General features: G+C 48.5%; 15 protein-coding genes across 16 annotated transcripts; 5 read left to right on the top strand and 10 right to left on the bottom strand.

The window, feature by feature from the left end:
* The first annotated feature begins 100 nt into the window (after positions 1-100).
* FVEG_11452 (hypothetical protein) lies at positions 101-3,746 on the top strand. Of its 2 annotated transcripts, XM_018900712.1 has the most exons (3): positions 101-840; positions 937-2,988; positions 3,045-3,744. In XM_018900712.1, the coding sequence occupies exons 1-3, from the start codon at positions 605-607 to the stop codon at positions 3,064-3,066; spliced, it is 2,310 nt and encodes a 769-aa protein (XP_018759034.1). In that variant the 5' UTR covers positions 101-604; the 3' UTR covers positions 3,067-3,744. The 2 variants fall into 2 exon arrangements, with proteins under 2 accessions (XP_018759034.1, XP_018759033.1); XM_018900711.1 differs by having other exon boundaries at positions 937-3,746.
* An 89-nt stretch (positions 3,747-3,835) lies between these two features.
* Positions 3,836-5,400, bottom strand: FVEG_11451 (hypothetical protein). The gene has a single exon (XM_018900710.1). It carries the CDS (start codon positions 5,275-5,277, stop codon positions 4,018-4,020), a length of 1,260 nt encoding a protein of 419 aa, XP_018759032.1. The 5' UTR covers positions 5,278-5,400; the 3' UTR covers positions 3,836-4,017.
* A 154-nt stretch (positions 5,401-5,554) lies between these two features.
* FVEG_11450 (hypothetical protein) lies at positions 5,555-7,551 on the top strand. Its single transcript, XM_018900709.1, has 4 exons — positions 5,555-6,037; positions 6,141-6,190; positions 6,276-6,399; positions 6,475-7,551. Exons 1-4 carry the CDS (start codon positions 5,870-5,872, stop codon positions 7,144-7,146), a joined length of 1,014 nt encoding a protein of 337 aa, XP_018759031.1. The 5' UTR covers positions 5,555-5,869; the 3' UTR covers positions 7,147-7,551.
* On the bottom strand, positions 6,012-8,484 carry FVEG_11449 (hypothetical protein). The gene is made up of 2 exons (XM_018900708.1): positions 8,178-8,484; positions 6,012-8,124 (listed from the first exon to the last, which is right to left on the bottom strand). The coding sequence occupies exons 1-2, from the start codon at positions 8,364-8,366 to the stop codon at positions 7,645-7,647; spliced, it is 669 nt and encodes a 222-aa protein (XP_018759030.1). The 5' UTR covers positions 8,367-8,484; the 3' UTR covers positions 6,012-7,644.
* A 217-nt stretch (positions 8,485-8,701) lies between these two features.
* Positions 8,702-10,271, bottom strand: FVEG_11448 (hypothetical protein; the record flags this gene model as incomplete). Its single annotated transcript, XM_018900707.1, has 2 exons — positions 8,702-10,192; positions 10,221-10,271. 2 exons carry the CDS (start codon positions 10,269-10,271, stop codon positions 8,702-8,704), a joined length of 1,542 nt encoding a protein of 513 aa, XP_018759029.1.
* Positions 10,272-11,378: 1,107 nt separating this feature from the next.
* FVEG_11447 (hypothetical protein) lies at positions 11,379-12,074 on the top strand (the record flags this gene model as incomplete). Its single annotated transcript, XM_018900706.1, has 2 exons — positions 11,379-11,444; positions 11,634-12,074. The coding sequence occupies 2 exons, from the start codon at positions 11,379-11,381 to the stop codon at positions 12,072-12,074; spliced, it is 507 nt and encodes a 168-aa protein (XP_018759028.1).
* Positions 12,075-13,259: 1,185 nt separating this feature from the next.
* Positions 13,260-13,440, bottom strand: FVEG_11446 (hypothetical protein; the record flags this gene model as incomplete). The annotated part of the gene is made up of 2 exons (XM_018900705.1): positions 13,260-13,299; positions 13,358-13,440. 2 exons carry the CDS (start codon positions 13,438-13,440, stop codon positions 13,260-13,262), a joined length of 123 nt encoding a protein of 40 aa, XP_018759027.1.
* Positions 13,441-13,485: 45 nt separating this feature from the next.
* FVEG_11445 (hypothetical protein) lies at positions 13,486-14,021 on the bottom strand (the record flags this gene model as incomplete). Its single annotated transcript, XM_018900704.1, has 2 exons — positions 13,486-13,635; positions 13,689-14,021. The coding sequence occupies 2 exons, from the start codon at positions 14,019-14,021 to the stop codon at positions 13,486-13,488; spliced, it is 483 nt and encodes a 160-aa protein (XP_018759026.1).
* Positions 14,022-15,530: 1,509 nt separating this feature from the next.
* Positions 15,531-16,297, bottom strand: FVEG_11444 (S-(hydroxymethyl)glutathione synthase). Its single transcript, XM_018900703.1, has one exon. It carries the CDS (start codon positions 16,228-16,230, stop codon positions 15,547-15,549), a length of 684 nt encoding a protein of 227 aa, XP_018759025.1. The 5' UTR covers positions 16,231-16,297; the 3' UTR covers positions 15,531-15,546.
* Positions 16,298-17,627: 1,330 nt separating this feature from the next.
* On the top strand, positions 17,628-18,698 carry FVEG_11443 (hypothetical protein; the record flags this gene model as incomplete). Its single annotated transcript, XM_018900702.1, has 1 exon — positions 17,628-18,698. One exon carries the CDS (start codon positions 17,628-17,630, stop codon positions 18,696-18,698), a length of 1,071 nt encoding a protein of 356 aa, XP_018759024.1.
* Positions 18,699-18,955: 257 nt separating this feature from the next.
* On the bottom strand, positions 18,956-19,882 carry FVEG_11442 (hypothetical protein; the record flags this gene model as incomplete). Its single annotated transcript, XM_018900701.1, has 1 exon — positions 18,956-19,882. One exon carries the CDS (start codon positions 19,880-19,882, stop codon positions 18,956-18,958), a length of 927 nt encoding a protein of 308 aa, XP_018759023.1.
* Positions 19,883-20,676: 794 nt separating this feature from the next.
* On the bottom strand, positions 20,677-20,995 carry FVEG_17030 (hypothetical protein; the record flags this gene model as incomplete). The annotated part of the gene is made up of 2 exons (XM_018906270.1): positions 20,677-20,888; positions 20,938-20,995. 2 exons carry the CDS (start codon positions 20,993-20,995, stop codon positions 20,677-20,679), a joined length of 270 nt encoding a protein of 89 aa, XP_018759022.1.
* An 860-nt stretch (positions 20,996-21,855) lies between these two features.
* On the bottom strand, positions 21,856-22,289 carry FVEG_11441 (hypothetical protein; the record flags this gene model as incomplete). Its single annotated transcript, XM_018900700.1, has 2 exons — positions 21,856-22,139; positions 22,190-22,289. The coding sequence occupies 2 exons, from the start codon at positions 22,287-22,289 to the stop codon at positions 21,856-21,858; spliced, it is 384 nt and encodes a 127-aa protein (XP_018759021.1).
* A 791-nt stretch (positions 22,290-23,080) lies between these two features.
* Positions 23,081-24,416, top strand: FVEG_11440 (hypothetical protein; the record flags this gene model as incomplete). Its single annotated transcript, XM_018900699.1, has 4 exons — positions 23,081-23,167; positions 23,215-23,499; positions 23,548-23,874; positions 23,927-24,416. The coding sequence occupies 4 exons, from the start codon at positions 23,081-23,083 to the stop codon at positions 24,194-24,196; spliced, it is 969 nt and encodes a 322-aa protein (XP_018759020.1). The 3' UTR covers positions 24,197-24,416.
* Positions 24,301-24,883, bottom strand: FVEG_11439 (endoribonuclease L-PSP; the record flags this gene model as incomplete). The annotated part of the gene is made up of 3 exons (XM_018900698.1): positions 24,638-24,883; positions 24,428-24,580; positions 24,301-24,378 (listed from the first exon to the last, which is right to left on the bottom strand). Exons 1-3 carry the CDS (start codon positions 24,800-24,802, stop codon positions 24,301-24,303), a joined length of 396 nt encoding a protein of 131 aa, XP_018759019.1. The 5' UTR covers positions 24,803-24,883.
* Positions 24,884-25,125: the final 242 nt, after the last annotated feature.

Genomic DNA, 25,125 nt, shown 5'->3' with positions numbered 1-25,125 from the left:
CCTGAGGCTTCACTTCGCAAAAAAGGGACAGAGTGGGTCCGAGATTGGCAAGCGACAAGTAAGGGACGAGGTACAAGGTACTTGGCGATCGAGGAGACACATTCTTCCCCCCCAGGCTCAAGGCAGGCTGAGCGCAAAGCAAAGCAAAGCAAGCAAAGGACAGCCAAAGCTGAGAGAGCCAAAAGGCAATCAATCATCCTCCCCCCATTTTTCGACTTGAACTATTGCTTTGAGACGTGTTTGTCGCGTAATTTACGACTCGATTACATCCTGTTACATCGATTGACTGTACGATTGTGTCGTGGGTTTACTCGATGGAATCGAATCGTTTGCGCTTCTCCAACCGCTGTTGAATCGATATCGACCTACAGTACTAAAGCTATTGACTTATTATTTGACCTGGAGTTGCACCAGCGACTGAGGAGGACCTGGGCCCCCATACCCATAACCCATTTCTGCCATCCACTACCGCTGTCATTCCAGCTCCAACTGCTGCTAACAGGAACCACTGACTGGTACTGCAACTACCGCGTATCGCGACGAGGCGCGGCCAACGCCCCGACGACGGAACCAAAACCATCCAAGGCTCTTTTTTGAAGCCATCATGACCACGCCGACCATGGCCCAGCCCACGGCCATCCACGCCAACGGCACCTCAGAATCTCCCAGCCTCGACAAAGCGCAACCTGTCGCTCCGGGAAAGCGAAAACGCGAGACGGAAGAAATGGAAGACCGCGATGAAGACAATGCATCCGACGAGCAAAAACCTGCCATTATCAATGGAGAGCCCAAAAAGGACCAACGCGACGTGATAAAATCTTTCGTTGACGTTCTGAGCAGGTATGCCTGCTTTTTTTTACGACTTGTTTTTCTCATCGCATCGCAACTTTGTCGCGAATGACTTCTCCCTCAAATCCACTAACCCATCATCTATAGCTACGACATCGGTCCCTCCATCCTCAAGCGCCCCTTGCCTGAATCCTCTGATGATGAGCAAGATGAACACCGACCCAAGCGTCAAAAGTCGACCGATCTGACTACCATCTCCGAGAAGGCTGCCGCGAATGCTTACGAGGATCTAGACCAAGTGGCTAATGACCTGGTCTCGGCTCTCCAAGCCGCTCTTAAGGAGATCAAGACAAAGCCAGCTGATGATGAAAAGCAAGCGACCAACGAGGAATTGAGAGCGCAAATCTCGGACTTTAAGGAGAAGGCCATGCAACTTCTTCGACGAGAAAAGGCTTACCCGAAAACTTCGGCCGACCCTCTTGCAGTCGAGGCAAAACTTCCGCCATCTCCTCAGAAGGGAGAGTTGGTCCTGTCCCTTGTTGCATATGCACCCCAGGAGAGAAGGCTGTTCTCTAGTCTCCCAATTTCCGATGAAGCCAAACTGCGTGATGTGCCCTTACCCCAGGGAATGTCATTAACTCATGTTATGCCAACAACGCCTCATGAGCGAACACAGACTCTTGGAGATTTGTTCTCGTCGCCAAAGAACCTGCCGCCTCTGCAGCCACCTAAGCAGCCTAAGACGCAAGCTAAGGGCAACGTGCTGGACTTTTATCGACCAGAACTGACAGATACCTCCAAGTTCCGAAGTGCGTCATACTTCACAACCAAATTGACTGCTGGATGTTACCTCGACTACAGTAATGCGACTCCTTCATCACAAACCATCACCAAGCAACGAGAACGTGCGCAAAGTCTAGCGGGAAAGCGACCCTCAACCACTGAAATTGAACTGCACGAGATGGAATCACTCTTCCGAGGCGCCTTTTCTAGCTTCGCACCGTGCAAGGATGATTCTGGAGCTGTTGTGCCGTCGAGTGTTGCGGGCCGAATGTGGTGGCAGCAGTCGGGCCACCGATCTTTCCAGAACATGATTGAGGTCGAATATTATGGTGGTGCTGACAGTGACGAAAAGGCCGAGAAGGATGAGGTTATGGACATCGACGAGAAGGCTATCCAAGAAGCCATTGATAATTGGGATGAATCTGTTGTTGATCCATCACTCGAAGAGGCTCTGGGCACAAAGCGGGCGGATGAGGAGAAGGAAGTCGACGAGATTTTGGAAGAGGTCAGCGACATGATTGAGACCCTGTCTTCTTACCAACGCATCCGAAACCTTAACCTCCCCAACTCGCAAAACCGCTCGTCAAGCGACCCAGTCAATGGCGATATGCTGGCTACTCCTGGACCTACTCCTTCAGAAGGCGAGCAAGCCACATATGAGATGCTTAAGGCGCAGCTTGCTCTGATCATCAAGACACTACCGCCATATGCAGTCGCCAAGCTGAATGGAGACCAATTGGAAGATCTTCTCATCAGCACCAAGGTTCAAGTCCAAACCGACAAGTACAAGGGAGTTATGGAGGAGGATGAGGCGGGCGTTCAGGCTCGGTTGAGAGCCCAGCAACAAGCTGCTCAGGCCAATGCTCGGCCACCCCCTCAACGTACACCTAGTGTATCTGGAGTTTCTTATGGGCATCATACTCCCCAGGCCCAGTACGCAACCCCTCAACGAACCCCCTCTATGCAACAACAGCAATACTATCGACCTGGGCCTACGCCCGGCTTCACACCTGCACCACGACCTATGCCCACTCAACCCAGACCTCCTCAACCCAATCAGTATTCTCGACCCAACGGTTATCCTGCTCAATATGCCACACAGGTTGCTAAAGCTCAAACTCCCTATGGCCACCAAAACATGCCTCAGTATGCTTCTCAGCCAAGACCTCAGTTTGGACAGATGCAGGCTCAGCAAGGAACCCCTAATGCGCGGTTCGCTTTCCAACCAGGCTATCCACAGCAACAAGCCGCTACACCCTCACAACCCAACTTTGGGGCTTACACTAACGGTCAAGCTGTGCCGCAGCGCACGATGTCTCCTCAGGTTAATAGACAGGCCTATAGTGCCTCGCCTAATGTGCAGCAGCCTCCGCGATATGGTACGCCGAATCAGGCTGTGGGCAATCAAATGAACAGGTACCCGAGCAACCCCCCTCAACAAGGAACGCCTGCTCAGAACCCTGGACTTACAGGATACCACACCGTTATACCTGAAGCGCAACAGCAGCGGATTCTCGAACAAGCCAAAGCCAGGGTGGCGGCTCAAGAGCGGTCTACTATGTTCGCTGACAAGATCACTCAGCCTGGTACTCCTGGTTTTGGCCAAGGAGGGACTATGGATCCCAGCCGACTTGCAGCTGCACGGGCAAGTATTGCTTCTCAGCAAAAGCCTCCGACCCCCAATTCTCAGCGATCGAGTATGAGCGGGACGCCAGGACCACCGCCACCTCACAAGGTGACTCCTGTTCCTGTCCCACCGATCCCAGGCATGCAACAGAAGCCATTGTAATAATCGACACCATGTGTATCTTTTGCACATGAGAGACGCGAAGCGGAAGGGGTCAGATATGATATCACCAAGGCAGATTTCGGGCACCAGAGGAGTGAGAAAGGGGTTCAGGGGAGGCGTTTAGAGGGTGGATTCTCGATTGTTTTTATTAGCTACGTTTTTCTGAGGAGTTGGCTTTTTGACTCAACCAGGGGAAAAGGGACGAGAGAAATATTTTTTTTGTCATTACAGGGAAGAACTAGGAATTGGTGGACTGTTCCATCGAGTTGTTGACCTGGGGGTGGAAACTCCTGGTTGTGTAATCCAAGACGCCGAATTGGCGCGTGTATGCAGATGAAGAAAACGTACAATATTGCATTGATACTTAACATGTTTATTCTACGAACTTTCGTTTGTGCCAGTATGACATGTTAAGGGTCCTGGGTTGAGTGAGTAGGTGCATGCCATCTATGATTTGGAGAAAGATGATAAGTATGTGGGCAAATATACGTATTGAGTTGATTGTCAATTCTATTGAGCTGAGGGGTATCTATCAAGCCAGCCCTGGAGGCACATGTCGTATCCTTAACCTATTCCCAAGCAAAATATGTTATACATGGAGTTTTTTTCATTCAGTCGTACAAAAAGTTCTTGAGGTCTACATCCAGGCTGGCGATCTATGCTGGTGGTGTCACCACAGGCTTTGGCAGTTCAGCCGCAAGCTTCCGTTCTTCCCGTTCCTGGAGCATCTCAAGCACAATGCGACGTAACTCGAAGATGACCTCAACGGCAATGAGCACGATGATGATCCATTCTAGGCGAGTGCCATGTTGCTCACTGGACATCTCACGCAGAACGCTGGCGATTTCGGCGGCGTAGTCCATCTTTTGATTCAATGCACGGATTCGGACGTTTACATCGAGTGCACGGCCAACTTGTTCGTAGTAACCTTCTAGGCCAAGATCGGAGCTGGTGTCCCAGAAGATATCGGGTAATGAGTCGGTGAGTTCAGAGTAGTGGTTAAGACGAGCACGCAGACTGAGGAGTTCGCCTGTCTTTTGTAGGATGAACTTTCGACCAAGAGGTATACCAGCACCTTGTGAGAGCAATGCGGGGATATTGCGTGTGCTTTCAAAGTACGACGTCAGGGCCGTTTCGAGAACAGCAAGTTTTGTGCTTCGAGCGAGACCCGACGAGAAAGCAACCTTTGCTAGAGTAGTGTCTAGCTTATCGGCCTCTTTGTGCTCCTTGCGAGTACCAAGAACAATGACATCGCCCTTAAGCACACTTGCTTCTCGGTTTGTGTCGGTCGTGAATTCGAGATCCTCAAACTCTCGACTTTCGATCGAGTGCGCTTCTTCAGCAGCACGCATGATCTGTCTTGTGACGACATCTGGAGGTAGCGACCAAGTCACAATTGTGCCGGACGGAAAGACAAAGATGTCTCCACCATTTACACCTCTTGCATGGACCACCTCATTTGCGTCGAATCCCGTGCCATCCGGGTCAATGTCAAAACCATGCGACGAGAGAATCTCGAGAACTACAGGCATCTTGAAGGATTCTGCGACGCAGGTCGCGCTAACCACGTTTGAGGGTTCATCGCTGGGGCTTCCTGGTGCTGTTGCGCCGCCTCGTTTGGGCTGCTGAGCAATGATGGCAACTCGACGTAATGAATTCTTGGCTGTATTCGATCGAGTGGGCTTCCTCTTTGAAGAAGCAGGACCTTTTTCTTCCTTTGAGAGTTCAGAGGCGGAACGGGACCCGTCGTCGACTTGAGACAGGTAGGGATTCGAGGTGAAGAAGCTTCGCTTTCGAGGGAAGCTAGCTAAAGAGGTGAGATGGAATTGTCGATGGGGCCTCAGCCGTGGCCCGGCGACTGAAGTGTGAAAGAGGCGTGCGACATTGAGGGTGATTCGCTGGGAGGAATTCCTCATGATGTGACAACAATTATGCCATTAAAGGTGAATTTATGGGTGGGTTGACTCAATCAAAGTATTGAGAATGAACCAATGTTGAATCAAAAGAAGTTGTACTAACAAAGACATTGACATCGAGAGTGGGCCCGATGATAAGATAAGATAGATAATTGAACAAGCCATCGAATTATCTGCATGTGAGAGACCACGTGATACTCCTCAACGGAATGTGGGTATGCTAGACCGCTTCGGGAGGCATCTTGGAGTGGACATAGGTGGGCTTGAATACCCATGACGAAGTCCCACTAGCCACCGTAGGTAGCTTAGGGAGGGAGATCCATCTCTAGGGGAGACCAGACAAGCCCAGAAACGGTTAATTACGCTACGCTACGGTTCTCATCTCAACACCGACAGGACAGGACGACTTTAAATTCGTAGGAGACCCCCTTGACCTGAACTCTTCATCAACCTCTTGGCGTCATTCTTGGCCTATTTTAATTCATAACCTCCGCTGTCCTCTATCACCGCGGACTATTCTTCTTCTTCTTCTTCTTCTTCTTTTCTCCCCTCTTTCTCTACCCCACCATACAACCAACATCTATCTATCACCATGGATCTGGACCCCAAGTACGACAACTATGATTTCCCCATCAAGGGCCCTGAGAAGCAGGATGGCCACGCCGGCTACCTCACCGAGGATCAGATCGCCAAGCTTCATCAGTTCCGCATGATGCTCGAGTCCGAAGGTTGCACTGATCGATTGGACACTTTGACTCTGGTACGAGATATACCTTAACCTAGCTACCTAAGCTTGCTGGACCCTGGACGAAAAGGGCCATGTAACGCGACACAGCAAATACTGACAACGTCCTTGTCTACAGCTTCGATTCCTCCGAGCGCGCAAGTTCGATGTCGAGGCCGCCAAAGCCATGTAAGACTTTGCTACCCTTTCCATCCGATAGCGGTGGAAACAAGAAAACGTGCTGGTTGCGACAGGGGGCTGACCGCCACTATAGGTTCTTGGATACTGAGAAATGGCGAAAGGAGGTTAAGCTTGACGAGACTGTGCCTATCTGGGACTATCCTGAGAAGGCTGAGATCGGAAAGTACTACACCCAGTTCTACCACAAGACGGACAAGGTATGGCAAGCCGGTGACGACGACGAAGAGCTATCATGAGAACATTTGTTGACTAATATTTTTTTCCTTATACAGGATGGACGACCCATCTACATCGAGACCCTTGGTGGTATTGATCTGACCGCCATGTACAAGATCACCAGCGCTGATCGCATGCTCCTGAACCTCGCTGTCGAGTACGAGCGCGTCGCCGATCCCCGTCTTCCTGCCTGCTCCCGCAAGGCCGGCCATCTCCTCGAGACATGCTGCACCATCATGGATCTCAAGGGCGTTTCCATTACCAAGGTCCCCCAGGTCTACTCCTATGTCCGACAGGCCTCTGTCATCTCCCAGAACTACTACCCCGAGCGCCTCGGCAAGCTGTACATGATTAACGCCCCCTGGGGTTTCTCCACAGTCTGGAGTGTTGTCAAGGGCTGGCTCGACCCCGTCACTGTCTCCAAGATCAACATTCTCGGCTCTGGATACAAGAGCGAGCTCCTCAAGCAGATCCCCGCCGAGAACCTCCCCAAGCAGTTCGGTGGCGAGTGTGTCTGCCAAGGTGGCTGTGAGAACAGCGATGCTGGTCCTTGGCACGACCCTGAGTGGGCTCGTCCCGCCTGGTGGGAGAAGAAGCAGGATGCCAACGTCATCGAGAACAAGGGTTCTGAGATTGAGGAGCCCGCAAAGGCTCCTGAGGCTGCTTCCGCTGCTGAGGGTGCTGATGCTACTCAGACTGCCCCTGCTGCCGCCCCTGCTACCGCTTAAAGAAGAGTATATGTACCAAGGTGAAGGATATGGAAGAAAGATAGACGGGCGGGTTTGCTACGTCTTAATATAGACCACATATTTTCTCTCGTTTACCATGCTTTTTTTTCTTTCAACAAATGGGGGTTGAGACGATATCTGAGCGAAGATATATATGGTAAAAACACGTTGGTGGAGTGTATGGCGGAGCGTGACGTTTGTAGGGAGCACAAAAAGAATTCTTCCAGCCCCATTCTTGGTCTCGTTCGGTGCATAAACATGCTCATGTGGACGTTTTATTTCGTGTGTGCCTAGAATTACGTTAGATGCTGGCTGGCTGAGGTTCCTGACTATGGCTGCAATAATTCTCAACAATAGGCGCGGTCTCGAGATTTGTGTTGTAACATGTGAAATGATATTGCCGATTAATCCAACCCAATCCAATGCGCCCTAACTCCCTGTTCGTAATACACTGATCGCCGCCCTGGGTATATATGCAATAAAGACAAGGGATGTCTATTATCGTCCCTGCGTAACGACATACTCGCCCGCCACACGCGCTCTCTCCATCTTGGCCACCACGGCAGGCATATCGCGCTTCAATCTTCCCAGACCCTCGACAGCTCTTCGGAAACCTTTCTCCACGCCATCTTGTCTCTCTAGTGGTTGGATGTCCAAATCCACTTCAGCGGCCTCTGCTATAATCTGCTGTTTTCGTGCTTCGAGCATATCGTCGTCACGCTTTAGACTGTCGCGCAGTTGCTCTGCTTGTGCCTCAGCCGTCGTAGCGGGTACCGAGCGTTTCAACGCCGCAACATCCTCGAGAAGCTTTTCTTCCTGTGTGATTAACTCTGCGACACGCCGACGTTTGCGCGTATCGAAAGGTTCGTAAACGGTATCGGGCTCGGCGTTTGATTCAGAGAGGAAAGAGTCCAGGGATACAGGGAGGCCGTTTATCGAGAGATTTGGAGAGGCAAGGGAGAATGTCTTGTCGATGTACTGGCTACTTTATTAGCCTTGTGTCATAAAGTAGATCTAGCGGGGGATAGTACCTCGTTGACGAGCTTCTCAATATGATTTCGCAATTCATCCTCTCCATCATTGCCATCTACCACGGGGAATGCTTCGTTGATACGTTCTGCGGCTGCGCGACGGACATTGGCGATGAGATATGAGAGATCCTCGGGTGCTTGCAGCTCGATCTTGCGCTGGACTTGGGCGACGACAGATTCAGAGTCCATGACTATTATCACTCTCCAAGAGGAGAAGAAAAAGCAAGGTAAAGAATAGCTGGAAGAAAGGGGGGTAGTAGAGGAAGGGTTGTGCTATCAAGGTGCTTGACGGTGAGTGCCAGCCCCGCGGCCGCGTTTAGTCAATTGTTTACTTTGAAACTCCGGATGCCGACTCGGAGACGGAGACGGGGCTTATCTTATCGCCTAACTTAATATGTATGCCATCTCCAACCATGGAAGCAAAAAGAAACATGAACTTGTGGATAAGTAACTTATTGTTAAGTGAACTTGCAAATTACGCTGATGCCCTTCATTCAATAGCCTCATTATTCCATCAATCATTCTCATACGTCGTTCCAGGCTTGTTCGCTCACGTTGTACTCCGAAATGAGAATCCTTCTGTTGACTCCCTCTTGCTCCCGCTTACAGTAAAGCAAGATCTTGTCCATGGGAGCACCTGAGAGCTCAGCCTCAACTTCACTCATTCTGTGCGACTCTGGTAATAATGGTACCTGATAATCCAGATCACGCATTGGGGTGTTCAGCTGAAAGTTATCCCCCAGGTCAGCACTGCCGTAAAAGTCCCCTTCTTCCAACTCGACCACCTTTTTAGCGACACATGCTGCGATATGCGCATCCCAAATGCCTTCCCTGTGAGGACTTGTCCTGAGAAGCTTAATTGCTTCAGCCCGGATGCGATGGACGCGACACTTGACTGCTGTGAAGTAAAGTGGCGGTATCCAGCCCATGTCGATGATGGACCTGGGCATGCAAGTCGTCATGATGTACAGCGGCATCTCGTCCTCCAGGTCATAATGAAGCGACAGCTCCCATAACTTTGTCAGTTCTTTGATGAGTAGGATGAACTTGTCGGTACAGCTGTCGTATATGGTCTCGTTGTTGTATATGCAAGTCTCAGCCATAACTTTCGTCATGGCGTAGTGTATCCTCAGAATCTGGTATGCCTTTTGCAAGTATATGTTTGAGCCACCAGGCCGCGCTTTCATGAAATCTTGAAACATGCCATGCCATTGTGCGAGCCTTGTCTTGACGAGTTGCTGGGCTGTATGCTCTGTTGCTGCTATTGTCTGTTGACGAGCTCGGTGAGTGAGATGGAATATCTGGTTGTAAACAAGCTCTAACCCTTTCCAAGCATCGTTGAGATTAGAGAAAGATTCAAGAAAACTCCTCTCGGGGCTGTGAGCTGGCTGTAAAATAACACATGAATGGTGGTACAATAGTCTGAAGAGCTCAACCTGGATATGGAGCCTGGACAGGGCCTCCACTATCCAAGCATCAGTCGACTCGTGACAGGGTTTCAGTGCCAAGATGCCCGAGTTAGCTTCGGGAAGACCCTGCATCTGCCAAAGAATGTCAAGCCCATTCTTCAGGTGAAGTTGCGCCGTAGCGAAGTGGCCCCGGAAGAACTCCAAGCAGACAAAGACAACACAAGTGATGAGCGCCACACGACACGATTCCTTGTCTTTGGCATTGAAGTGTGGCTGCAGATGTGCAATGGCCTTGACGTACTGCTGCAGCGTAAACTGCTCCTGCTGGCTCATCTGCGAGGCGGGCGAATTTCTATGTATGTCCAACGTCACAACACCCTTCTTGTGCGCCGAGCTGAGCGCGAGCAGGGCATGGAGCACGGCGGGTTCTCTAGAGCCAGCCTGGAAGACGAGGGTGTTCCAGAAGCCAGAAGAGAAGGTGGCAGAGATCTTGGTAGAAGTGCGACACTTGAACCAGTCAAAGTAGAGCTTCTCGTTTGCGTTTAGAGACAGGACGAGGGTTGTCTCTAGGGCAGCGCCAAGGGCGAAATTGGGCCTGGGCTGGGACTGGGAATGTTGTGTGAGAGCGTGTGACCCTCCGCCCCAGATTCCGTATCCGTCGCATGTTCGACCTGTTGATAGGCATCTCTGACAGGCTGGGCGGCCTTCATCACATTTGACTTTTCTCAGTCTAAGTCATTAACCTCTGTTCTCTTGTCTCTCCTCTCCTTTCTCTCTTTGGTCAAGTACTCACTTGCATGTTTTACAACCCGATTTGACCTTGGATTTTCCCTTTCGAGCCATGCTACCAAACAGTCTAACAAGGAAGAAAGGAAGAAACGGAGTTGATTTGTCTGCTCGGAAACCTTTGGATCTGCTTGGTTATCAATTTGAGCGGAGATGGCATTTTGGCGTCGTTGAACGTGCCCCTGGAGCTTATAAGTCGGGAATATTCTTGCTAGGCCCGCGGGTTGGGGGCGCTACAGGAGGGCCTACGTACTGAGCGTGCCCTGCCACCCCGCGGAGTACTCCGCTGACAGGATCGTCATCCATATCTGCACTTCCTATTGGCTTGCTCGGAAACTGCGAGGTCTGATTGGTTCAGATGCCAAATGTCAGAACCCTGGGTGTAAGAGTGCCAAGATAGTACTTATACATGAGTTTGTCCGCTTCGGAAACTTTTGAGAGTCTGTTGTATGATGTAGTTGAGCCGGAGATAAAAGAGAAGAGGCCATCGCTATCTGATATGTTCATGGCTAAGTCATCGTGAAATTGGGTCATATGAAAGTCGATCTTGCTTGCAGCCAACCACTAAGAATTGCTAACCGGAAAGTCAGCCTAACAGAATAAACAAACCCGAACTTGAGATTGTTCAAATTCTTATCCCTCCTGTCAGCTTAAACAGCCCCTCGATTTCCACTTGGCAAGAATGGCCATCTCATCTCTCACACGGGCTTGGGCACCATAGGCTTGACCCGTCTAACATATGGAGCTAGCCCTAGCCACGACGAAATATTCCCGTTCCTTGACCATTCATTCCTATGAGCCAGTTGTGACGTTTTAGGACAGTGCTGAGTAAGTTCAAAAGTCTGACAGTACCCAGATACCAACTAACCACATATAAGCTACTGTAACGATTACGAAGAAATGACTGGCAAGGGGCTCAGATGAACTGAGAAACGAGGTGATGTCTTTCTTGCAACCAATTTTGGATATGCCAAGAATAGCCAGACCTTCCAGCCCAATACTTCAAATGTATATGTCAAGGAAGCTTGCGCTAACAGCCTACGGCTCCTGGATATTGTGTCTATTGATCTCTGTAAGTATAGATATCAGCTGAAACTCTGGCTATGACTTCTATAGACTAGCTGCACGCACCCAATCCCGAGATGCCCTTTCGAGGAAACCACGCGTGCTCTTAATTGGGCTACAAGAGTAAGTTATTTCCCGAAAAGGCCAGAAATTTCCGATAGAAGGCTTCTTGGTGAAGGTAATATCAAGCATAAAGGACTCTTTAGCTCTCAGCATCTCAGCTCTTGCATCAGTGACTCTCCGTAGAGCCGTCAAGATTGCCCCAGCTGCTGCGATTCAGATCAACTACTCTGTATTCGGGCTCTGCTGCGAGGGAGAAAGGGGGACTCACATCCTTGACAAATGCTGGAAGCTTGGTGTAGCCATCGTGACAGCAATACCCTTCGGTCGATATCTTCTAACTACCAACTTCATCGAGAGAACGGCATCTAGGCAGAAATATAGTGGCGACATTACTCCGGTTCCAGGAAGACAGAGGATTCAGTATGTCGACGAGAATTGGGCTGCTCTTGATGTAGTTCTTAGTGGCGAAGGGAAAGCTGAGATCAGGATCTTGTGGAGAAAGATTACCGGTATGCCATTGCCTCTTGCTGTTATGGTTGGCTTATGTACTCAGAGATATAAAGGAGGAGTCTGAATGAGTTACCAACTTTAGAACCCATTCATATCAAAGAAGAATAACTCACAAGGCCATGTATATCAAATACCAAAAGGTCCAATATATTGGCTCAGCCTCCTCTTCACCCCGACGATCCTCTTCTCGTCAATAACGTTATGTGCCTTCAGAATATCCAAAATCCCATATATGAAATCCTTACTATCGTTACGCATCTCACCTTTTGCCAGGCTCCAGAATGGTGAGATGCAAGTCATGTTCACGAGACTCTCAAACCACTCTGCGTTTACTGTACAAAGTTTCCCCCGGGCGGCATAGGACGGAAGCATTCCTGGGTTATTTGAATGCCTGTATACCCTGCAAAAGTTGCTGCGGTGAGCTCGAACAACTTCGAAGTTTTGCCAGAGATGAGTAACGGTATCGTAAGTGGAGAGTGTCCATTGAAAGTCTCTGTCTAGATCGGGGATCGAGATTGTGATGAACACTTGGATAGTACGCGGTGAGCCCCAGGCTGGACGGCTACTGTAGAGACGATATTCGTGAGGCATGGTGACTAGTAGTAGACTGGTGTGTGTAGAGAAAATGGAGGATGGATATGCTTGAGAGACTCCTGGCATGAGAAATTAGCTCCATCTTATAGGATGAAGTTCGCTGTGACCAAAGGGCAAATAGATACCAAAGCTTCTTTGATTGGAAGACTTTCATTGTAGTGGTTCACGATTCAATGTAGCATCACTGGATTGCCCATCGGTTGTTATTCGAAATTGATGGCCGATACAATCTGATTAAGAGGATGCATTACGGTTAGATAAAATCTGAATCAGGCTTCCTTTAGTCTGTTGGTCACAAGTTGGATGGCTTTCCAACATCCCTGATAAGTGACTCGGTGAACCTCTCAAGCCCTTTACAAACCGCAACGCCCTTCCAGGCTCAATAAAACCTGCACCAACGAGGCTATTCAACATCCCACCAATATACACACGGCTACTAAACGTCTCGAGGATCCAAACCTGGATCCGGATTGGTAATTCTACATTATTAGAAATTTCGGAGGCTTAAATAAAATCGATTCTTGCTAGCAAAATTTCTTTGCTTCTCAAGTAGCCCTATACACCCATAGATAGCACACCAGTTAGTTCTTGTTCCCACTCCTGAAAAGCACTTCGATGATTCCAATCCGTGATAAGAATTGGATCCTTAGCTTCATCATAGTGAGCTGACGACGGCCCAAAGATAGTTATGGGTCCTGCGAGACGTCAGCGTATTGTAGAGAGTAGTGACTATGATACCAAGAAGAGCCATACTGAAGAGCGCGAAACTCATATGTAAAGGTATCATCTGGAGCGATGGGGCATTGAGTGACGCCATTGACGCCATTCGTCTCCATGGTTCCATTCTGTCCGAGACCATGCCAATGAACCGTGGTGCCGTTTTATCGCAGTTTATTTGTGACGTGGACTCTGATGAGATCACCCCAGCAGGCCTTGATCCATGGGCCGGGGTAGGTTTGGTTGAAGACCTTTCCATACGGATTATCTATGCCGTCGCCGTTGATGGTCTTGTTATCAACCACAAGCCAATACTACAAACATGGATCAGTGTGTGTTAAGTTCGAGCAATGAAAGTGATTGTTACCTCTCGAAGCACTCCAGGCGGATACATAGTCTCATAGTCAGTATGAATACTAAAGTTGTGTCCATCAGAGCTCGTCAGCCAGCAGTGACGGTTTTCTGGAGTAGAACATGACTTCCAGTCATTTCCAAGCTCGGGATACTTGCAAATGAAGTCTTCATCTGGGGAATCGGGGCCATTGGGTGCAGGGAACTTTGGATAATTTTGCGAGATCTGGCCATTTTCGAAAGATAGAACGGGCTGTTCAGAGTCACCTCCGATATGCTCGTGAAATGGAAGTGAAAAGACGGTGACGGTGCAGATGATGAACGTCTTGCATACGTCGTATAAACCCATCTTGTGCAATGATCGACTGATGGATCAGTGAAGTTTGGGGGTATGAAATTTGCAACCTACTCTGAACTCTGGAGCTCAAGTAAGACGGTGAACAAGAAATAACAAAAGATTCTCAGAAGGAGAGCTCTCTCAAATATCAACTTTCGGAGTTGAGTTCCTGTTTCTCGCCGTGTTTTCCTCTGGGCTTCGAGCATGTGACAAGCCATGCCACAACTTACACAGAACAGAATCATCCGTTCGTAGTCTCATCACATCTCTTTTTCTCACCCTGACCGAATCTAATGGCCGTATTTCAGCCATGACTTGAACCTAGTTCTGTCTCAGCTTTTGAAGCTGTCCAGATCTGGTCAGCAGCCGCACTCTAGCTTGAGCCACCACTGCTTTCCCCTCATTGACTGGAATGCCATACGAGAACGTTACCGTAGAGAACAGAAGATATCCCTGCTTCTGTAGAAACATGTTAAATGCCCGACTAAATTGAGTTTGTCGTCCCGTCCCGTCCCGTATAAGTTAATGAGTTATCGTTGGGGTGATGCATTCCTTCGTCTGTGAGCCAGCCTCAATCGCCAGATTCTTGAGAAATAGTACGTAAGTGAGACGAAATGGGATCTAGACTCTGGTATGCTTTCTGTTTCTTCAAAAGTTTTGGTGGTCAGCCAGTTTTCGTTTGTTTCAGTCGTTGAAGGAGCAAACAGTCTGATATCGTGCCATCCTCGGGCTGATTTGTCAAAGAAAGACTTTCAGGTCGCCTGATTCTCGTGCCCTGTAACGTTGTCACAGTATGTGCATTTCTTGGCCTTTCAAACACCGTCAACATCGAGAATTTCGCCACTTTATGTGTGAGTATTGGTAATTATCTCGCGTACTGGGGGTGATTTCAGGCAAAAGGTCGGCATGGAAGAGTGATACGGCCAGAAGGAGTTGATCTTGTATGTGAAAAAGTGTCTGCTTCAGCTGCTAAAATCAAACATTAGTAATTCATGCCTCAATGCATTGACCTTGCAGTTGAGCATAATATCATAACGGATAGTGTAAACGCGGAGACCTTGGAAATTCATCGCTCCTGGTGCCATCCTGCAATAGAGTTCTTTCATCTTATGATCTTAAAAGCTGTGATGGAAATGCAGATAGAATTGGGTGTAATCCATAAGCACTTCTCGATACATGGCAAACAGAGGGATGAGATTATGTGATTCATCACGTGCTGATATGCGCAAATTGTAGTTGATGACCAGCTTTGGTCTATACTGGCTTTTGGTCATAAAGATTCGTCAAGTCATGAATTCGGATTGATAGAGCTATCTTGGAGCCTCTCTTCCTTTAACATCATTCGTAGGCGCACATTTCCCGTGTCATCCTATTCAACTGCACACCCAACTCCGTTCATCTCGTTCTGTCCCAGAGACTACCTATACATTCTTATTGAAACAACAACCACCAGACCGACCTCAACACCCCGCTAACCATTTCTCAAACTTTTGTAACATGGACCCCAGACCCTGAGGCATTTATGAAATCGAAGTCCTTAGATCTTGGACTTGGCGGCGGTCCAAGAAGCGATGGCGTCCATCAGAGGGGGAGACAGAGCATCGTAGGACTCGAGGCCAAGGTCCTTGAACTGCTGTCGAACCTCGTTGGCCTTGTCAGCAGGGAAGCCCTGCTCGATGATGGAAGAGACAAAGGCGGCGAACTGAGGCTCTTGCCAGCCCTTCTCATCAGAGAGCTCGACGTGGACAAAGTCGAGACCCTTGAAGGGGTGATCGTTCTCAATGCGACCGAACAGGTGGACACCGCAGTCACGGCAGGCGTTTCGCTGAATAGCAGCGCTCTTGTCAACGATGGTGAGCTTGTCACCGTTGGCAGTGACCTGGAGCTGGTCGCGGGGGATGACAGCGACGACGGAGAAGAGAGCACCCTCGGGCTTCCAGCACTTGGAGCATCCGCAGGCGTGGTTGTGAGCGACCTGGCCGCTGAGGGTGACCTCGACAGGGTTGGAGGAGCACTTGCAGCGGAGCTTGCCACCAGAGAAGTTGGGAGAACCCTTGGTGATGCCGTTCTTGAGGCTGGGGTGGAGGTTGTGAGACATCTTGGAGGTGGTTACTGAACGGTAGATGGAAGTGATTACTGCAGCAGCTGATACTAGGGCGGCGGCAACGGCGATGGGAGTTTTATTCTTGGAGATGATGTTTCGGTTGGAGGATGAAGCCATTGCGAAGAGGAAAGAAAAAGAGCCGGGAGGAAAGGGATGGACAAAGACTTTATATACAGCAAGATTTAGGATAGACAGCCACAGGCGCCTGTGTCGAGTTATGTACTCTGATCCCCCGCAAAACGACATGTATCAAACGGTAATTTTGACTGTATGCAGCCATAATCGGCGTAAGCGCAGGCGTCTGAGACCGAGATGCCGAGTTATCACCATTGTGCTTCACTGTGTGTCTAACTGTCGCGATGGCGTTTTGCGGGGAATGGATGCCCGGGTTCAGGCCCCTTCAGGCCCAGGGACAATCGGGGCCTGGTCCAGGGTCCGGCCGACGGTCATCGGAAGCCGATTCCGTGGCCGTGCCCACTGATAACTCACTGATAAGATAGATAATAATGCCTGGATTTGGCAAGACAAGTGAGAGCTGAAGCCTGAAGAGCATATAATTGCTTTTAGAGCAGACGGGACGGGAGGCTTCTGGAAGTGTCTGATACTGTAGGTAGCCCAACATCGGCTCAACGTCCGCAATGCAACTTATATCGAGGGGTAAGCAAAACACAAAATGATAGGATAACTTTGGTCTAGACGATCGACGACCCCTCTCAAACGTCGTAATCCCAAACCTGGGCGTTGTTACCCCATTTTCCTCTTCCTCTTACTCATCATCTGATCGGGATAAATATATGCGGTCCCGGTAAATACTGATGATCCCCCCTCCCCCGGGTGCCATCCCGAAGGCGACTGTCTCGTCTAGGCTGATTGTCTGGGCAATTGATACCTGGAGATAAGATGCCTTAAAGCCCTCCCTGAATTCTAAAAACTTATCGAGAATTGCGTGATGGGGGACTTTGTACATTCGGGATTTTGGAGACCCCGTTGTCGGAAAAGTAGTGGCATGTAGAGTTCCGAGATGCGCCGTCCGTGGCGTGGCGACCGCGGTTAAGCTGCCAAGAGGAGGGGAATGGTCAATGCTGAAGAAGGAGATCATACTTTTTTTCTATGTATATACCGTATTCGCCATATTTCGTAGGATGGCATCGTGTGGCAGTGTGGTTACGGCCGTGATGCTAGATGCCGATGCCAGAAGCCGATGCTGATATCTCAGTCAGACAAGATGGCCAGGGAGGGTCGTCTCAAATGAAACACACAGTATGATCAATCAAACTTTCTATGAGGAATCACCCAACGGGACCTGAATAGTACGCGCGTTTGAGGGATCATATCGGAAACATGGAGACTCCAAAAAATGCGCGATCACCTGTAGGGCGTGATTCCAAACCATGACAACCTATCAAATGGCTACCCTCAAAAGTTATCCCAACCATCTCCTCATCACCAAACATTCGCTTGCTCACAGCGAAACAAAAGCTACGACGAGTCCTTGCTAGGACTGAACTTGAACCATGTCGTGCCCAACGCGTAAATATCCCCTCCGCAAACCCCAAGGCCACAAGCTCCCGATCCCACGATGGCACCTCGCCCTCCCAGGTGATCTCACCCACGTCTGCACCGCGTACATCGGGGTTCAGATACATTCTGATGCTCAAGACGCTGATATCGCTCGAAATAAAGCTACTGAGATAATCCAAGCATGGGTGAACAGCGACACTGGGCCAGAGGCATATGAGACATTCGCAGTGATTGATGGATGTGATGTCCAAGAATCGACAGTATGGGTGTGTTACTGGTCAGACAAGACAAAATACGACAACGGCCTTAATGACCTCTCACTGAATTCCATCTACGTCCAACTACCAGAATCAGGCCGTGCCTTAGTGGGCATCTGGCGAGAGGCCTTCATCACAGAGTTTTCCCGCCTCGAAACAAATTACTCGGGCCTCGACTATCTCCCCGGTCTCGCAAAACTCCCTGGCGCAAGCTTTCCAGAACATGAACTCTCGGCGTACTGGGGCGCAGCAAGAGACAGAATCCCCTCGTCTGCCTTCGATCTCTTCCCACCGTCAAAGCCAAACCCAGTCACAATTCCTCCCGGTGTTGGCCAGTATCTCATCGGAACGAATGATGAGAACGTAGCTCATATCCGCTCGGGACAGTTCTGGGAGAACTGCGGTCAACAGGAAGCAGACTCTTACAACAAAAGGCTTGAACCCACTCTCCACTCTGGCCTGCAATATCTCTGGGATAATTCACCTGAAACGGGTGCTTTGGGACTGCGATACCTCAGAAATCAAGACCCTTCGCTTGAGGAACCTCGGCCGCGAAAAGAGTCTTGCGGTGCTGGCTTCTTCACGAACCTCGAAGCCCTTGAAGTTTGGGCAAAGAGTCACAAGTCTCATCTTGCTATATACCGCGGCGCATTAACTCACTACAAGATCTTTGGGGATGACAGGAAATTCCGAACGTGGCATGAAGTTTCCATTCTGAGAGCAGGAGATGCACTGTTTGAATATCTAAATTGTGTGCCTGAAACGGGCGTGATTCGAGGCGTTACTCTCAAGGCAGAGAGCATCTAGCAGGAACTGTGAGGGTAGGGCTCATAGTCAAAATCAGTGAGATTTCTGGCCGGGGCATAGTGTTATATACAAGGTCAACTCTGTATACCAGTACCGAAGAGTGGTGTAGTGGTATCCGTCCTAGAACCTATAAACCTTCTCTAAAATCCGAACCTAAAATCCTAAAAATCTCACCCACTGCGCCACTCTTCGTTTTTGCAGGTCGCAGGTTCGATTTCACAGAATCTATTCTTTTTGTTCGAGCTATCGTGGGTATCTCAAGCTTCGGTGTTATCACGTCCTGGGACATCGGTCTTGACCCATTGTTCGAACGTAGTAGGCTCCAACTGAGTCTTCAACCATGCAAGATCCGCACCATAAGGTCTCTCGCCGATGAAACCAAACATGGTGTTCAGATCCTTGATCATCCAGATTATGAATCGTGTTAGAAGGCCGTAAGTAACAGGGACGCCTTTGCCAGTATGTTTGATGAAGATGTCATCAATGTCCTTGAAGCTCAGCTCCTCGCTAGCAATAGAAAGAGCTTGGTTTCGAATTCCGGTCCTATCAGGACGGACAAGGCCTTCTACAGCCCATCTTCCAATGTCTTTTGTCACTGTGACTTGCATCTTCTTTCCGTTCATGTTCTCTCGCCAACCCGTCATGCAAAGTTGGCCTGGGAAACCCCACCAAGCATTATCAGCGAACCAAGTCGGACGAAGGATCGTGTAGTCCATGTTGGAGTTATAGCAGACGTCAATGAGATGCCTCTCGATGAGGAATTTGTCGGAGAATGTCTTGCAGTACGAAGGATCCTTATCGCTGAGTTCACGACCACCTCGATCAACAGAAGAGTACACAAAGTACGGAAGACCATTTCTAGCAGCAGCATCGATAAGTCCTTTTGCGTCGCTGACTTCAGTCGGTCCATGGGCTTGAGCGAGAAAGATACCAGTTTTGGGAAGGATGGTCTTGTCTAGCTGCTGGAGAATGGTTTCTGAATCGTTCAAGTCGCCAGTAACAATATTGATGTCGCCGTACTTCTCACGTAGTTTGACGGCTCCTGATCCAGAAGCTTGGCGAGTCAGTGCATAGACTTGCTTTGGTTTTATCTCGATATTGGGATGAGTTAGGAGGGCATCAACTGCTGCGCCGCCTTGACGACCTGTTGCGCCAGCGATGAGAAAGTATTCAATGGTGGCCATGACAATAACTTGCAGTATGCTTGTGTTTTTGGGTGACTGAGATTATTGATCTTTCATCTTGTTTTATACTCTATCTGATGCACTCATATTTGATATCTTATTCTTGGATGCCCTAGATTTGATGCAAATCATCAATAACGTTAACACCACACACTTCTTGTACTAGGCGTTGTCCGAGAAATACTAATATAGGCTTATTATAAGACAATCCATGATCTGCATAAGCCCACGAGGCCGAAAAAGGTTTCCGCGCGGTAAGAATAAGCTCAACGATGAGGCTCGATCATAAAGTGGAGTTACCCGCGCGGGTTGAACCATCAAGGTCCTTTAGTCTCGAGAAATGACCCCAAGCTTAACAATTCCCCTCAGATTAATAGACAGATCTTGATGACGGGAAAGTAACAGATCTTGGCTGCAACTTAATCGACTTTTCCCACGATCAACGGGCATGAAAGTAGACGAGGAACCTCACCAATCGTCTTACACGGTGCACGAGATCTAACGCGCGTTAGAGATAGTGCGGGAACTTGGATGTGACATTGGATGGTTGATTTCTAAGCACAGCGCGCGGCAGCCACAGCAAATGAGGGGCGTGATACAGTCTATTCTGTTGCTTGATGCCGAGAGGCGGTGGTGTCTGGGTATTCTCAATAGCTCAGACAAATACACAAGTCTGTCGAGGAGGCGTATCTATCATCCCATACGTGCTTGAGTAGTTGTTCAACTCCCCATCACAGCAGCCACGTTCCCTCTGTCCAGTCCAAATCACTCCCATCCAAGCTCCATCGATGCTATCAAAAGTTCATCTCCGTGGTCAATTCCTTCGCCGTCTCCTCCAAAAGTGACTCTAGAGCACCTTCGACGGTCGTACGCTCAATGCTCTTCAACAAGACACTCCCATGCCCGCAAGTGTGGGGAGTGGCCACGCCGGCAACATACAGCTCGCCACGCTTACAGACGAAAAGCTTTGTTACGGACATGCTGGCGTATAGGGCGGCGACGTTCACTGGCAGGTCAGCTATGTATAAAGTTACTGGTCACGAGATTGAACTTACTCTGGATGAGCTCCTTCAAGCGTACAGCTCGCTCGACTTGGCCGGTTTGAGATACCATTCTGTATGTCGAAATATGAAGATTGTTGTATCAGAAGAGGTAATATGACTTGATACGTCAGAATGGTCAAGGACTTGGGAAAATCTGGCAATGGCGGTGAACATCAAAGAAAGTTGACTTTTGAAAAGCCATCTTGGAAGGAAATTTTACAGCTTTATATATGTTTCTCGGATATGATTGTCCTCTCATCTACCTTTCTCTGAGCTTCCATCTCGGGGTAGCTTAGCCAATTATTTACTCTACACTATGGGGCAATTGTCTTTGCTCAAGACGACCGTTTGCCTACAAAATCACGGGCAATCACAATCCTTTGTTAGTTGCCTAATGGCAAAGACTTGTTCTATGGTCTTCTCTCGGTAACCTGCATGCATAATCGGGAATGTTGTATGCAGCATCCCATACTACTCACCAGTAAGTAACATAAAAAGAACGAAGTATGTTTTTTATTTGTTTTTATTTTTTTTACCTTTTGCATCTCATAATTGATTAGCTACAAGGTTAGCAAACGCGTTGATTTGTTCCGAAAATATTACCTCCTCAAACACAGGGAATCGTTTGTCTTGTCTCCGCCTAAACTCAACACTCTTGACCAACAATCATCGAACTTATGCATTCCGCCTGATTATGCTAAAACAAAGAGAGATCAAGGTGTCACAATATCAAAGAATTAACTACTGAAACTTGGAAAAGATTCGAGTCAAGATGTGGCTGTATTTAGATGCTGTTTCATATCCAGTGATGTTCAAGGTACTATATCCAGTCACTCGATATTCTCCTCGTAGCAGCTAATCTAACCCATCACATTCAATGATCATTTGAAGACTGCAGAAGAAATACAAGGTTAACTAGTTTTCCTTGGTCTATGTTTTCGCGATTATGCAGTACATACCATTCAATTCTTTGATACACCATTCTGGAAAGAGAGCTTTCTCACTGAGCTCCGCCATCGTCTGGTCCAGGATATCCTCGAGCGCGCTTTCAATTGTGAGTCTTTCGCCGCTGCTTCGCAGAAGGATATCAGTGCACTTGGTGCTCCAATACGAAGCAACGCCAGCTCCATAAAGAATCTGACCTGAATGCTCCGCAACACGCTTAACCAGGAACAGCCTGGCTTTGTCGGAGAGACAGAGAGCCTTGATGTTCACTGTTCTGTTAGTGACTGTGTGTTGCTCTTATCATGATATTGGGACATACTCTCGATCAGTTCTTTCAATTCGCCAACTGTCAGTTGGCTCTGTTCGTCATCGGACGATGAGGATGCTGAGGATGAGGAGGATGATGAGGATGATGGCATGTTGAGTTTTGGTTGAGATGGAGTTGTGAGGTTATAAAAACGACTACAACCGCGGTTGATCGAGATGCAAGATGGCATTGAGCGTCGATCTGACTTGGAAATACTGCTATTTATATAGTTCTTCTACAAGATTACACAATGTGAGTTCAAACTGCTTATAGCAATTTTTGTCTAGTTTTACGACAGATTGCTAACTGTTGTTCACTTTCTCTTTGCTTATTTCATTGCTTGAAAACACAAGGTCCCTCTGCAACAAGACAAGCATCATCTACGTAGACTAATTGTTAGATTTCCAAGTTCTCGCTTCTTTTCGATAGCACATATCTGAATCTATTACAAACAGCAGTAAGTAAGCATGCTTTGTTCTCGTAGCTTTTCAAGCATGGAAGAAAAACATGGAAGCCCTTTGCCTCACCTTGCTTAGGCCTGTGGTAAATACTCGAATATCCTGATGGATTTATCAATGGTAATTTGTGCCTAACAGTTCTTAACAGATACATGCGTATCTATATACAGGGTCTGTTAGCATCCATTAGTCATTGGAAGTGGGGCCTCCGCCGACATTTCGGCGGAGCAAGATGCGACAATGACTTACAAAGCCTCAACATGACATGCTTTGCAATAAATCAACAAATTTGTGATGAAACCACGGAGGAGTCTCTTCTCCTCCCCTTTCAAGATGAATATATATGGCATCAAGACCCGACCAAAATTCTAATCATTACACTCTCATCTTACTTCAATCACAACAATCAATACAATTACTCTATCTCTACCATCCATATCCCATCATGAGTCTGAACGTTACAATTGTCGGCGCAAATGGCGAAGCCGGTTTGTCCATCATCGATGCTCTCTCGCCTTCTCCAAACGAGTTTGTAAGTTGCAGACCAAAATCCTCAAGATCTTATACTCATCTTCACAGAAATTGACCGCAATTGTACGACCTGCTTCCATCAACAAACCCGAAATCCAACAGATCAAGAACAAGGGCGTTTCTGTGGTCCCAATCAACCTTGAAAACAACCACGACGAACTCGTCAAGGCCCTCACCGGTCAAGATGTAGTCATCAGTTGTCTTGTACCTTTCACTACTGGTCCTGAAATTGCTTTGGCAAATGCTTCCAAAGAGGCTGGAATCAAACGATTCCTCCCCAGCGCCTTTGGCCCGCCCTGCCCTCCTGAAGGTGTCATGCTTCTTAGGGAGTTTGTAAGTGGCAAAGCAAGCTTTCAGTCGATGTTGCTAACGAGTTTGCAGAAAGAGACTATCATCAACCACGTCAAGAAAATCTATCTTCCATACACTGTTGTTGATGTTGGCATGTGGTATCAAGTCTCTCTTCCATCTCTCCCTTCTGGGAAGATTGACTATGCTCTCAAATTCCCCGCCGCTGTCGTCGCTGAGGATGGCTCACATGCCACAAGCTTGACAGACCTGAGAGACATTGGACATTACGTTGCCAAGATCATTACTGATGAGCGAACCCTGAACAAATATGTCTTTGCTTACAACGAAGTCTGGACTCAGGAGGAGATTCACACTCACCTGGAGAAGGTCAGCGGTGAGAAGATTCCGCGCAGCTTGGTAAGTCAATCTCTCATGGGCAGAATTGAAATATGATCATTAACATGAGTAGATGCCTGCCAAGGATATCGAGGCCACCATCGCTGACGCCCAGGTCAAGTACGACGCGAGTGACAAGAGTCTTCCCTTCATCTTTGGTCTCGCTGGTCCTCAGTATCTCTACTGCGAGTGGTTCCGTCAGGACAATCTTCCCGGGCCCGCCGAGTATTTGGGCTATCTCAGCTCCAAGGACCTTTATCCTGACTTTGAGCCAATCAAGTACGTGGACTATGTGGATGAGGTGATGCAAGGCAAGGGCAAGTCCATCTATGCGGGCCGTTGAGTGTGTTGAAAAGGTTGGAGGTGATCACATCAGGCAACAGTAGAGAAACTGTTTGATTCTAGTGCATTTATCTAGAGTTTCGTTCCTATATATCCAAGTTTCTCCTAGTCTAGAGCTGCAGTGCACTCAATCTCAACATCGGTTCCCAACGGTAGCTGAAAGACCGCTACACAAGTTCTAGCCTGGGAGACATTAGTGGTTGGGTTGAATTATCCTTGGAACTTGGCATACCGGCTTGGGCTCCCAAGTGAAGAACTCATCGTATGCTTCGTTCACAAGAGCAAAGTTTTGCATGTTTGTGATGTAGATGTTCATCTTGACGATGTTTCTCAAACTACTGCCGGACTCTTTGAGGATAGCCTCAAGATTCTTGATAGCTTGTCGCTGTAGTCATATGGTCAGCCATCACACAGCGCACGGTCTGACTGCCCAAAGACCTACCGCTCTATCTTTAACTGTTCCCTCTACCAGCTCAAAGTTCGTCCCAGGAATGGCTCCGACGTTTCCGGAGCAGTACACCATGCCATTGTGCTTAACAGCCTGGGAGAACTGCGGCAGCGGAGCCGGAGCCGATTTGGTGGAAACAGCTTCGATCTGAGGGGCCATGACTGTTTTTTCGACTGAAATGAAGTTGCTGTTCGCTCACCTGGTGAGAATCCGGTTTTTCTGTGTATTAGAAATCAAAGCTTGAACGAGGCGGGGAGACTATTATCTCACAAGGTTGACCGCGCCCTACGGAGTACATACAGCTCATGATGGGTCGGAGTTTAGATTTGTCCCCGACACAAAGAAAAGGCGAGAAACTCTCGAATTTAACCACATCTAATCTCTTTAATGAGACAGACTGAAAGATAATTATAGGATTCTGCATGTCAAATCTCGTAACCTCTACGCTTTCACGTATGACTGGATCATGCACAAGCTTTTTG

Source organism: Fusarium verticillioides, chromosome 7, assembly GCF_000149555.1.
Source record: "Fusarium verticillioides 7600 chromosome 7, whole genome shotgun sequence".
Lineage (NCBI taxonomy): Eukaryota > Fungi > Ascomycota > Sordariomycetes > Hypocreales > Nectriaceae > Fusarium > Fusarium verticillioides.
This window is presented reverse-complemented; position numbering and strand designations above follow the sequence as displayed.

Bases quoted from the DNA above. Each gene is read 5' to 3' on its own strand.
- FVEG_11452 (XM_018900711.1), top strand. From the start codon at position 605: ATGACCACGCCGACCATGGCCCAGCCCACGGCCATCCACGCCAACGGC. The intron at 841-936 runs GTATGCCTGCTT...CATCATCTATAG, and splicing joins TTCGTTGACGTTCTGAGCAG to CTACGACATCGGTCCCTCCA.
- FVEG_11451 (XM_018900710.1), bottom strand. From the start codon at position 5,277: ATGAGGAATTCCTCCCAGCGAATCACCCTCAATGTCGCACGCCTCTTT.
- FVEG_11450 (XM_018900709.1), top strand. From the start codon at position 5,870: ATGGATCTGGACCCCAAGTACGACAACTATGATTTCCCCATCAAGGGC. The intron at 6,038-6,140 runs GTACGAGATATA...CCTTGTCTACAG, and splicing joins GATTGGACACTTTGACTCTG to CTTCGATTCCTCCGAGCGCG. The intron at 6,400-6,474 runs GTATGGCAAGCC...TTCCTTATACAG, and splicing joins TCTACCACAAGACGGACAAG to GATGGACGACCCATCTACAT.
- FVEG_11449 (XM_018900708.1), bottom strand. From the start codon at position 8,366: ATGGACTCTGAATCTGTCGTCGCCCAAGTCCAGCGCAAGATCGAGCTG. The intron at 8,125-8,177 runs GTACTATCCCCC...TAAAGTAGCCAG, and splicing joins TTGAGAAGCTCGTCAACGAG to TACATCGACAAGACATTCTC.
- FVEG_11444 (XM_018900703.1), bottom strand. From the start codon at position 16,230: ATGGCTTCATCCTCCAACCGAAACATCATCTCCAAGAATAAAACTCCC.